General features: G+C 50.9%; 1 protein-coding gene across 2 annotated transcripts in view; it reads left to right on the forward strand.

Moving 5' to 3' along the window:
* The window catches only part of DNAAF5 (dynein axonemal assembly factor 5), a 45,763-nt gene that overhangs the window by 11,628 nt on the left and 21,317 nt on the right, over window positions 1-12,818 (forward strand). For both annotated transcript variants that reach the window (XM_032327691.1, XM_032327690.1), the window contains exon 5: window positions 12,176-12,408. In XM_032327691.1, the coding sequence (XP_032183582.1) occupies window positions 12,176-12,408 (233 nt within the window). The remainder of the gene's footprint in view (window positions 1-12,175; window positions 12,409-12,818) is intronic.

Below are 12,818 nucleotides of genomic sequence, written 5' to 3' on the forward strand. Positions count from 1 at the left end.
TTCCGAGCCCCTGAGTTCCGTGTGAGCAGTGTCGGCGGGGAGCCTGTGGGAGCGGGCCCTCCTCCCTGCCTTGCTCACCTGTACACCATAGTTCCTTCTGTTCTGGAAACCACTTGTGCTCAGCGTGTCTTCTCATGTGGCCTTGCCTCCTGATGGCACAGTTGGTATGAGGGGAGATCACACAACTTTAAAAAAGGTACAAAAATTAGTTGCTAGCAGGGATTTTTCTGATTTGGTAAAGTCTGACGGTATAACATCTTTTTAAAAGCACAGACATGGAGCACAGGGTGTTATATGCAAATAATGAATCTTGAAACACAATGTCAAAAACTAATGACATACTGTATGGTGACTAACGTTACATAATTTAAAAAGAATAATAATTAAAAAATAAATAAAAATGTAGACATTAGACATAAAGGTTGCTGGGATTTTATTTTTAAGCATGCCCTCCTTGCCTGTGAGGGAAACAGAGTTCTGAAGGCGGATCCTATCCAGCCCCGCATGTCCCCCTTGGCTTCCTGGAGGCGGCGTCTCGCTCATCGTCCCTGGCAGCAGACTGTGCAGGCTTGCTTACGGGCAGTCTTGGCTGGGTTCTCACCAAGGTCAGGATACCGTGACCGGCGTCGGATGGGAGGTCCGGGACGCCTCCCTTCCTGGTCCTGGACAGAACCTGAGGCTGTCTGCTGATAGCTCTGCACGAGTCACTGTGGCTCTTTGCCCGCATGTGGTGTGTGTGCACAGGGCCGTCCTCATGCTGCAGGGACGTTTTTATCTGGTGTTGGCGTGGCGTTGGCTGTGCTGCCAGGTCACACTGCAGAGAGGGGCACAGGGGCATGACAGGCTGGCAGTGAGGGACGGTCAGGCTCCGAAGGCTTTTTTCAGTCCAAGCAGAATGAATTTAGAATGAATTCCAATCAAGTTGGCAGGATCTGGGCGCCTGGATGGCTCAGTCAGTTGGGCATCCAGCTCTTGGTTTGACTCAGGTCATGATCTCGGTCAAGGGATCGAGTCCACTGCCGGGCTCTGCTCAGTGGGGCATCTGCTTGTCCCTCTCTCTCTCCCCCCATCTCCTGCTCATGTGAGCACGCTCTCTCACTCGAAGAAATAAAACCTCTAAAAAAAAAAAAGTTAGGATAAGCATATTTCATTATTTGGCTTTTTCTTCTAAAATTATTTTGAAATACAAATTTTCAATCTAAGTTTTCAGATTCTTTTTACACCATTTCACATGTCAGATTTCATCAGCCACTTCCTCAGAATCTTGCCTCTGGCCGCCTGCTTCTGCAAACACATGGCCCTTTTGCTGCCCCCAGCTCCACTGCTGCCTCCCCTCGGGTCCTGTGCTGTCCCCACTCCGCGGCCACGCCGCAGCCCCGGGATTCTCGTCACTATCCTCAGCCTTTGAAGGTAGAGTTTGACAAGCGCATCGTTGTGTGACCGCCACTTGTTAAGACCTGGGACATTATTAAAAAAAAAAAAAAAAAAAAGACCTGGGACATTCTGTCAGCCCTCGACCATGTCTGGCCCTACCGCGGGCACTCCCTTCTGTCTGTCCCAGGACGCTGTCACATGCATGATGCAGGCTGCCCGTAGCCTGCCTGGCTTCCGGCACTCATGCCCTGAAGCTCTACGGGGGGGCTGCCTTCCTGCTGCAGGAGTATTCCCTTTTGTGGATCTTACCTTGGACTGGGAGAAAGGATGTTTGGGTCATTTCTGGGTTGTGATTTCAGACAAGGGCGATCTGAGCACTTGTGTACCGTCTTTGTGTGAACTCAGTTCGCTCTCTCGGTTAAGCCCCGGGGAGTGGGCCCACTGGGAGCTGGGAGCTGCCTCTCTTCTGTGGCCTTGGCCTTGGCGGGCTGCGTGTTTGTGTCCCACCTGCAGGGGGCAGGGTTCCCATTGGTCCCCATCAGCACATGGGGTCTGTCAGGCGCTCCGGTCATGCTTGTCCCCATCCCTTTCTTGGTCAAGTGTGTGTTCAAATGTTGAATTGGGTTATTATCTTATGATGGAGTTTTGAGAACTGTTCATACATTCTGGGTAACAGCCTCTGTCGGATCTGTGCTGGGAGCCTTCTCTTTGACTGTCTTCCCTTTGACGTTCCCTGCTTATCGGCAGCCAGGGTCTTGGCAGGGCCTGCTCCCCCCTCGCTCTGAGTGGCATGGTCGGTGAGTCCCCTTCTGCTTTGTGTGTCTCTCACTGCATAAGCATGAGTGTGCGGACAGACAGATTGAGGTGCTGGGCTCCCTGCTGCCAGGCAGGCCCCTGTGCTGTCCAGTCAGGGCTTGGTGTGAACATGGGGCCAGAAGTCCAGGTCAGAGTCCCGTGCCCACTTTGCTGGGAAGACAAGGTGCAGGTAGCATAGGACCTCATCTGTTACCACACGGTTTGCCGTTCAACAAACACAAGTTTCCTGTTGCCACACGGAAGTGTAGCTGCACTTTTAAAACCCAGCTACGTGCTGGGAAGATCAGAAGGGTGTCATTTACTGTCCCCGAGTCAGTCCCTCCCTGAACAAAGTGCTCTTCTTGGGCAGAGGACAGGTTCATGCTTGGAGAGGATCTGCCCGCCCGTCGCACCCTTGAACTGCCAGCAGTGGGATCAGGTGGTGACAGCAGGTTCCGGGGTCCTTTCTGCTGGAAATTAGCCTCCTGTTAAAACTGTTTTCTTTGGGGACGCTTGAGTGAACAGGGAAGCATCTCTTCATAACGGTGAATGGCTTGCCAGATCTTCTGACGCAAGAGAATAGAGTCAAGTTTTGTCCCCCACTTGAGAAATCAGTGGAGTCCCATTTGAATAACTTCCATTGTAACTTAGATCTATGCCCTTCAGGGTTTTCACGTTTTCTTGAGAGCTCAGACCTGCTCTGCTGGTCTGTTTCATCCAAATATTTGGGGAGAGGGGAGTCATCAGAGAAGGTACATTGTGCAGAGGAGAGATGGGGGGTGGGTTTGCACTGGGGTGAGTGGCGTGAGGGTCTGTGGCGTGGAGTATTACCCACTCGAGCTAGCCTCAAGTGCTGGGGAGCAGAGTAGTTCCCCGCTGAGTGCTAGGAGAGGGGTGAGGCCCCACCACACCAGCTGTAGACATACCTGGTTTTCTCCTTAGTGAGCCAGTAAGGCCCCCCAACCCCAAAGGGGTGGGTGCGGCTTGTCAGGACCTGTGTCCAGCTGAGCCAGGTTCAGGTTCTCGCAGCTTCAGGTCCTCCTTGGTGACCCTCCCTTATACCCTTCCCGCTGCCCCCTCCCCCCTACACTGCGGGGCCTCCATTTCTTCAAGGAGGTCAATCTCTGGTCATTTTGAAATACCCCTGCTTTGCAAACAGCTGGAACCTCGTGCAGAGCACCCAGTGTCATCCTGCCTGTTTATGGTGGTTTGTAAATACATAGTATGGGTAGACCTGCCATCTGAGTTCGATAAACTTGGTTAAAAAAATGTGGGGTTTTTTTTTTTGATGATCTGTTTTTCTGCTTGCAATTAAATTATACTTTGTCTAACTGTGCAAAACCAATCCGATCTAATGTTCCATCTGCTTCTGGCCCAGCTTAGGGTTTTTCTTGACCCCTCCTTGAGTTAAAACTCAGGCGCTGTTGTGGGGGCGGGGATGGGGGGGCAGTGCTTTGCCCATCCGCAGACCACAGCCCCTCTTCCCCTCGAATCAGGACTCATCTCAGGCTGCTGCTGTCTGCACCTGGGTGTCACCTACAGGCCTGGTAACCACCCTCGCCCCCCCAGGGAGGGCTCACACTCCTTGTGAAGGCAGGGGCTGTGCAAAGTTCTTTTGCACAATGGGGATGGTTCAGTCCTGCCTCGGGCACCTGCCCAGATCAGAGATAAAGCCTCAGCTGAGCAGATCCAAAAAATGCCCTTAGGAGGAATCAGGGGCACATGAAGGGGAAGACAAAACTCACTTAGGCTTTGAGCAAGGATTTGAACTCTGACCCTCAGACCTGGGCGTCACAGTTCCCAGAGCCTCTCGCCTCCTGCATATCCAGACAGAGTTTTAACACCCAGCTGGCTCTGACTTTCCTTCCCAGCCCACCTTTATAGATGGCATCCCCTTCTCCAGTGACGGGGGACGGCTGTGTTGCTCCTGACCTTCACTGTTGGTTTCTACCAAAGTTAAGCAATTTCTGTTGCCATCATATTTAATTTTGCTTCAATTATGAAAACAAATTGGCTTTACGAAGATTTGCATCTGGTCTACTTATAGTGAGAGTGAGCAAAGCTGTAGAACCACCCCTCGTTCTGTGGGCCGAGCCCGCCCGCTGTGCCTGCTGCCCGCCCCTCCGCCGGCTTGTCCGCTGGCACTGTTTCTGCATGCTTGTTGCTTGCGGAAGTACTGCAGTTATGTTTTCAAACAAAAGATGAGGAGATAGTGGTTGAGTTGTAGTTTGGACTCTGGACAGAAGAAGTTAATCATCGCTCAGGCCTCCGGGGCTTCCTCAGGTTCCAGAACAGACAGAAACACTGACCTTGCCTTGTTTTCTAAAGACAACAGTAATCCCATACGGAGAGGCCCTGGATGTCGGGAGACAGGACCCGCACATGTTGCTGGTAGAAAGACAGAAGAACCCAAACATTACAGTGCCATGCCACAATGCAAACAAAACTTTAGGAAAGAGTTCGGGGATTTCTGGAAGTACAGTGGGAACAACCGAAGGTCCAGCACTGGAGCCTGGGTCAGCAAGCTGTGTTTGTCCGTGCCGAGCTGCAGCGCTCGGCCTGAGCAGGAATGAAATTCAGACACATGCTGCAACATGAATGAAGCTCAGAAACGTCGTGTTTGGTGAAAAAGCTCATTCCTATGAGATCTCCAGCAAAGACGGAACTGTCGGTGGCGAAGGCAGACCTGTGGCTCCGGGGGTAGTGGGGGGAGCGGTGAGGGGCTGACTGCGAGCAGCATGGGGCCCCTGGCAAGCTGCAAGCAGCCTGAGACTGCGTGTGCACTCAGAAGTGGCTTCGATGACATGTAGATGACACTTCGTGAAAGCTGTTTCCAGGAGACCCGTAGAAGCTCTGTCAGTATTAGCAAACTGTTGGTGTTCAGCGAGCGTTTCCTGGCGGCTCCCTGCCCCATAGCACAGAAGACAGCACCGCGGCAGCCCCTTCCCCTGCAGGGCCTCAATCTCTGGGGATACCCTCGTGTGATGGGCCTTGGAGCCGCTGCACCGAGGCTGCCAGTGCTGCCCAGGAAGCCGGGCACCCTGACAGCGGGCTGCCGGAAGGATGGTGGTATGGAGCACGTCTGGGTTGAACATCTTGAACATGGGAGCTGCTGAGGCTAGTGCTGGGTGTGGGGCTGCCCTGGCCACAGGCCTCTGTGCTCGGCCACCTGACGTGCTCCGTGTCATTGCCATTTGGTTCAGGATGGTTCTAGATGCCAGTAAAATCCTTCTGGCTTCTACCTCCCGTTCTGTTTATGTATTCGTGAGGAAGTCATGTTGGGATAACCACACGCTCAGAGGGAGCGAGGCTTTCTTCTGCCAAACTGATGATTTGGGAAATGACTGCTTTGGACACTCCTAGGAACTGAGTGGTTGAATCAGCCTGGTGTTGACGATCCTTGTCTGTGTCTGAGCACTGCTTTGACCTAAATTTAAATAAAGGAAACACCACCTGTCCCCTACCCCCAATGCCCACTTCCCAGAAGCTTTCCCAGGATCAGGAATGGTTCATGTATACATGGGTCATAGCTGTGCACTGTGTGGAAGCTTCCTGTGTCCCCGGGGCTGGTGGGCACCCTGTGTCCCACAAAGACCTGCTGTCACCAGAGCTGAGCCGCACATGCTGAGGGGAGAGCGACAGGGACAGCTGGGCGTGGAGGGAGGGTGGGGTCCCTGGGAGGGAGGGTGGGGTCCCTGGGCCGCTTAGCTCGTTGTTCTCTTCGGAACTTCCTGGTAGGTTGGTTGGTTTTTGTTTGTTTTGTTTTTTAAAGATTTTATTCATTTACTTGACAGACAGAGATCACCAATAGGCTGAGAGGCAGGCGGGGGGTGGGCGGGAGGGAAGCAGGCTCCCTGCTGAGCAGAAAGCCTGATGTGGGGCTCAATCCCAGGACCCTGGGATCATGACCTGAGCCGAAGGCAGAGGCTTTAACCCACTGAGCCACCCAGGTGCCCGGTTGGTTGTTTTTTAAGTTTGGTTTTGCATTACAATTTTGGAAAGAAAAACAAAAAAAATTCTTTTTAAGTAATGCTGAACTAAGTTCATACTCTGCTTGTGGGTAAATAAATATGTGGAGGTTGAGGGGTGCAGGTAGACGTGGGTAGATGGGACAGGCTTCCTGCGCATCAGGACACTGGGCCTGGTCTCTGACCATTTTTAGGGTTTTGTCCAAGTTATCAGAAATACACAGACTTAGATACAAAGATGTCCATCATAGTGTTAATTATGGTACTAAGAGGCCATAGATCATAATGCTGCTCTGTTCTGTTAGCGGCTTGAAATCATACCCTGGATTCTCGAGTGTTCTTTTGGTGCAGTGCTGAACGAGAGCAGTGACGGGAACATTCTCTATTTGCGGTCGGGACAGTAGCCCTGGCCCGCGGGTGTCTGCTGAGCGTTTGAGATGTGCTTCGTGGGACCGAGAAACAGAATTGTGTTTAAGCTTGATAAACTCGAGCTGTGTGTGGCCAGTGGTTACCATGCTGGAAAGCCCAACTCCGGAGTCTAGAATGGGGAGTGGCTGACTTTTTCTGTGAAGGGCCATATGGTTTGTATCAGGCGTAGGAGGCCACACCCCCAGTAGTAACATCACCGTGGCCCTAGACAAGAGTGACTGAGCACATGTGGCTGCATCTCACGGTCATTTGATTCCCAGAAACGGGTGGCCAGCCAGGTGTAGCTTCTGGGCCTCCGTGTGCTAAGCCTGGGACTAACAGAACATTGTCCTTTGTACTCCATTATATAGTCAGAACAGTAGCTGTAGGACACAGACCTAGTGAGGCCCTGTGTGTCCTTGCACTTGCCACACAGGCCCTCGTGTCCCCAAGCTTGTGCCACCAGCTGCCCTGTTTCATGTCCCCTCGTCCGACAGACTTTCCACAGTGGATATAGCATCAGAAAGAGTAGTATTGTTTGCTTGTTTGTTAACAGGCGCACATAAACAGCCAACACAGAATCATTGGAACTAATTTTCTAATATAGCATAAAAATAGAAAAGTAACAGGGAAAAAAATGAAGATGGGCTCTCATGGTACAAAGTGTTGCTTTTACTGAACACTCAAAACCCTGAGCTGTCATGGTTTCATTTCTTTTTCTTTTTTTTTTTTTTTTTTAAGATTTTATTTATTTATTTGACAGCGAGAGATCACAAGTAGGCAGAGAGACAGGCAGAGAGAGGGGGGAAGCAGGCTCCCCGACGAGCAGAGAGGCCAATGTGGGGCTCCATCCCAGGACCCTGGGATCATGACCCAAGCCGAAGGCTGAGGCTTTAACCCACTGAGCCACCCAGGCACCCCTATGGTTTAATTTCTATCTTTAGAGTTTTTTAATTAAGAATTTCTTATCAAGTTTTTATTTTAATTGCAAGGACTTAATGTAGAGTGTTCTGTTGGATTCCGGTGTATGACGGGGGACTCAACACTTGCCTACATCACCCTGTGCTCATCACGACAAGCACACGCCGTAATTCCCATCTGATGCAGTCACCCCTCCCCCTCCCACCACCCTTCTGGTCCCCGTCACTTGGTTCTCTAGTGTTAAGAGCCTGTTTCTTGGTTTGTCTTTCTTTTTTCCCCTTTGCTCACTTGTTCGGTTTTTAAAATTCCACAGATGAGTGAAGTCATACGGTGTCTTTCTTGACTGATTTCACTTCACATAATACGCTCTAGTTCCGTTCCTGTCATTGTAGATGGTAAGAGTTCATTCCTTTTTTTTTTTTTTTAAGATTTTATTTATTTGACAGAGATCACAACAAGTAGGCCGAGAGGCAGGCAGAGAGAGAGAAAGGGAAGCAAGCTTCCTGCTGAGCAGAGAGCCTGATGTGGGGCCCGATCCCAGGACCCTGAGATTATGACCTGAGCCAAAGGCAGAGGCCTTAACCCATGGAGCCACCCAGGCACCCCAAGTTCATTCCTTTCTATGGCTGAGTAATATTTGAGTGTATGTGTGCACTCACCAGTATGCATGTGAGTGTGGGCACATATGAGTGTGTGTGCATGTGAATGTGTGCAGGTGTGTGTGAGTGCACATGTGAGTGTGGGCAGGTGTGCATGTATGTGAGAATGTGTGTGCGTGTAAATGTGTCTGCAAGTGTGCGTGCGTATGCATTGCATCTTCTTTACGCATTCATGTCAGTGGACGCCTGGGCTTCCATAACTTCGCTCCTGTAGATAATGCTGCTCTAAACATAGGGGTACTCGTCTCCTGTTGAGTTAGTATTTTTGTGGGGTTTCTTGGTAAATACCCAGTAGTGCAACTGCGGGGTCGTGAGGTAGCTCTGCTTTGAACTTTCTGAGGAAGCTGCACACTGTTTCCAGGCTGGCTGCCCCGGCTTGCAGTCCCACCAGCTGCGCACCCGGCTCCCCTTCCTCTGCACCCTCGCTGACACCCGTCGCTTCTGTTGATTTTCACCGCTGCAACAGGTGTGAGGTGGTGGTACCTCCTGGTGGTTTTGACTCGCATGTCCCTGATGATGAGTGATGTCGAGCCTCTTCCCATGTGGCTGCTGGCCCTCCGGTGGTCCTCTTCGGAGAAATGTCGGTTTACCTCTTCTGTCCATTTTTTTTATTGGATTGTTTGCTCTTTGAGTGTGGAGTTGTATCAGTTCTTTACACACTTTGGATACTAACCCTTTATCAGAGATGTCATTTGCAAATATCTTCTCCCTTCCTGTGGGCTGCCTTTTAGTTTTGTTGGTTGTTTTCTTGGCTGTGCAGAAGCTTTCTGTTGCGAGGCCATTTATTCAGTTATTGTGCTTCTGTTTCCCCGGCCTCACGAGCCAGGTCTAGAAACATGCTGCTGCAGTGTGTCAGAGATGTTACTGCCTGTGCTCCCTTCTAGGATTTTATGGTTTCAGGTCTCATTTTAATCTTTCATCCATTTTGAATTTATTGTGTGTGTTGTAATAAACTGGCCCGGTTTCATTCTTCTGCATGTCGCTGTCCAGTTTTCCGAACACCATTTGTTGAAGAGACTGTCCTTTTCCCATTGGGTGCTCTTTCCTGCTTTGTTGAAGGTGAACTGACCATCGAGTTGTGGGTTCCTGCCTGGCTGTTCAGTTTTGTTGCTCTGTTTCTGGTTTTGTGCCGTACCATTCAGTTTTTGATCACAACCATTCTGTAATTGAAGAATAGAATAGAATAATCTAGAATAGAATACTGGAACTCAGTCTCTAGAATTGAGATGCTTCCAGCTTTGCTTTTCTTTTTCAAGGTTGCTTTGGCTCATCGGGGTCTCCGATGGTTCCACACACGTTGTAGGATCGTTTGTACCAGCTCTGTGAAAAGTGCTCTCGGTATTTTGATGGGGATTACCTGAAATGTGAAGATTAGTACAGGCATTTTAACAATATTTGTTCTTCCAACCCACGAGCATGGAATGTGTTTCCACTCCTTTGTGCCCACTTCAGCTTCTGTATCTGTGTCTTCTAGTTTTCAGAGGGCATGTCTTTCATGGCTGGGTTTCTTCCCAGATATTTTATTATTTTTGGTGTAGTTGTAAGTGGGATTGCTTTCTGCATCTCTCTCTCCACTGTATCATTGTCAGTGTGTGGAGGTGCAGCAGGCGTGTGTACCTAGGTTTTGCACTCTGACGTTACTGAACTGCTGTGTCGTCGGTTCTGTCGCAGCGTTTTGGTGGAGCCTTTGGGATTTTGTACAGAGAGCATCATGTCATCTGCAAATCGGAAAGTTTCACTTCTTCCTCACGATCTGGCTGTCTTTTATTTCGGAGGGTGGGACTTCTGGTGCATGTTGAACAACAGTGGTGACTCTGGACATCCTTGTCTGGTTCCTGCAGTTAGAGGAAAAGTTCTCCATTTTCCCCACTGCGTATGATGTGAGCTGTAGGTTTTCATATGTGGCCTTTATTATGCTGTGCTGTGTTCCCTCTCACCCCACTCTGTTGCGGGTTTTTACTGTGACTGGATGCTGTACTTTGTCAGATGCTTTTTCTGCGTGTATCAAGAGGATCAGATGCTGCTTGTCTTTTCCCTCATTGATGTCAGGTATCACGTTCATTGATCTGCAAATACAGAACCACCCTTGCAGCCCAGGAATAAACCCCACTTGAGCATGGTGAATGAGGGTTGGTTTTGTTGCTGCTGTTGTAGTTGTTTTACTTGTTTGTTTTGTTTTTAAAGTTTTTTTTATTTATTTGACAGAGAAAGAGAGAGATCACAAGTAGGCAGAGCAGCAGGCAGAGAGGGGGGAGAAGCGGGCTCCCCACTGAGCAGAAAGTGGGATGTGGGGCTCGATCCCAGGACCCTGACTGAGATCATGACCTGAGTCCAAATCACGAGCCGTCTGATCAACCAGTTGAGCCAACCAGGCACCACAGGAGGTTTTTAAAAATATTTTTGTGGATTAGGTTTGCTACTACTCGTTGCAGAGTTTTGTGTCCAGTTTCGTCAGGGATATTGGCCTGTAGTTCTCTTTTGTGTGTGTGTGGAGTCTTTCTCTCATTTTGGGATCAGGACAGTGCTTAGCCACATGAAGTTTTCCTTCCATTTCTACTTTTGGAATAGTTTGAGGACTGAGTTTTGATTTTTTAAGATCAAACCTTTAATCAAAATGTCTGAAGCCCTTTTTGTAGAAATTGACAAACATGGTAAAATCCCATGCACATGCAGAGGACCTGGGACCACCAGGACTTTGACTGTGAAGAGCCAAGTTGAGAGGCTAGCACTTCCTGTTTCAGAGTAGTCCACGGACCGAGAGCATAGGGTTGCTGGCTGAGGGGCTGGCGTGCGGAGAGCAGCGGCAGGGAGGTCACGCAAACCGAAGTGGAGGCCCACATCCATGGACAGCCAGTCTTGGACAGGCCCCATGACTGTTCAGTGGCGTAAGGGTGGTCTTTCAGCATTGATCACTAAAAATAAATAAATAAACTTTAGAAATAATCCGGTTTTTCAGTGGGCAGAAAGAAAAAAAAGAAAGTGCCCCTAAAAAGGGCACCTCACCAACAGAGATACAAGTAAGCACGTTAGGAAGCGAGCGTGAAGCCATGGCGGGTACTGCACACCCTCTCAGTGCCTTTCATTGGTGACCGGCCACCCAGCTGCGGTTGAGGGCACGAAGGAGCTGAGTCCCTGCCCCGCAGTGGGGACAGGAAACGGGGCAGCCACTGCCCAAAACCGCGTGGCAGTTTCTTCAATCAAATGCTGCCTCCTGTGAAACCTAGCAGATGTAGCCACGGGCACTCAGCATCAGGAGCAGCCGCCGTGGCCACACAGGCTTGTGTGCGGTGCTCATCGCAGATTTCTTGGCAACAACCCAGCCCGGGAAGCAGCCTGAGGCCCATCAGCAGGGAACCGACAGGCAGAGGGATGAAGGCACACCGCCGCGTGGATGGCCCTGGGATCATCGTGCGGGGAAGGGAGTCAGGTCAACTCAAGTGTGGACCTTGCAGTTCTGCCCAGAGACGGTCCATCTGCAGTGACAGGAAATGGAGCACAGCCACCTGGGTGGGCGGAGAGTCCTGAGGGCCCTGCAGGGGTGCAGGGAGCTTTGTGGTAATGGGTGCATCTGTGTCCTGGTGACACCGGTAGTTCGAGGTGTGTGTCCGTGTGTCCAAACTTAGCAAATGAGGCACTTAGTGTATTTTTATTGTGTGTCCCTTACACATCCGTCTCTGTACAAAATTTTTTTTTTTTTGACAGAGATCACAAGTAGGCAGAGAGATAGGCAGAGAGAGGAAAGGAAGCAGGCTCCCCGCCAAGCAGTGAGCCCGATGTGGGGCTCAATCCCAGGACCCTGAGATCATGCCCCGAGCTGAAGGCAGAGGCTCTAACCCACAGAGCCACCCAGACGCTCCTTTGTACAAAAATTTTAAGCTCAGCGAGGACACTGGGACTTCATTTCTGCCTTCAGAGTTGGTTTGCGCTTAGAAGATGTCAGAGTGAAACATGGAGGTGCCCCTTAAACAAGGGACGTGTGGTGAGTCTGCTTCCCCAGGACCCATGGTGGTTTCACTTGGGAATTTCCCGGCTTGTTCTTTCCACCTCCAGAAAACCGCCCTGTGTTGGGCTGTCGGGAGCTCGTCTTCAGAAACCTGTCCAAGATCCTTCCTGCCGTGTGCCACGACATCACTGACTGGGTGGCGGGGACCAGAGTGAAGGCAGCGCAGCTGCTGGCGGTGCTGCTGCTGCATGCCGAGGACCACATGACGCAGCACCTGGAAGTCATCCTCCGAGCCCTGCACCAGGCTTGTGCCGACGACGACAGCACTGTGGTCAGCAATGTGAGTTGCCTTCTGGTCACATTAGTAGTGTAGCTCCCGTGGTAGCATTCCCCCGTGTCAGGTCACAGGTCTGCAGGTCTGGATAAATGTGAGCCATGTGGAACTGCCACCGCAGCTAAGGTCACATTCAAGTCACCAGGAGATCCCCTTGGGTCTTGGCATCTGTCCGCACTGCTCCTACTCACATCCCCCATCACACAGATTTGTTTTCTGGGCCCGTGAAGGGCAGCATGTAAAGGTACACTGTTCAGGGAATCAAACCCCCCACCCCCCGTGCCTTCTCTCTCACCACGATCAGACGGATTGCACGAGCGCACTAGCCGCGCCTCGGACAGACAGTCCCTGTGCGCCTCACTGGGGCAGGCAGGCCCCTCCCTGGCTCTGTTGGCACTCATGTGCCCATGGGCTCT

The sequence above is a fragment of the Mustela erminea genome, chromosome 20 (assembly GCF_009829155.1).
Source record: "Mustela erminea isolate mMusErm1 chromosome 20, mMusErm1.Pri, whole genome shotgun sequence".
NCBI classification, from domain to species: domain Eukaryota; kingdom Metazoa; phylum Chordata; class Mammalia; order Carnivora; family Mustelidae; genus Mustela; species Mustela erminea.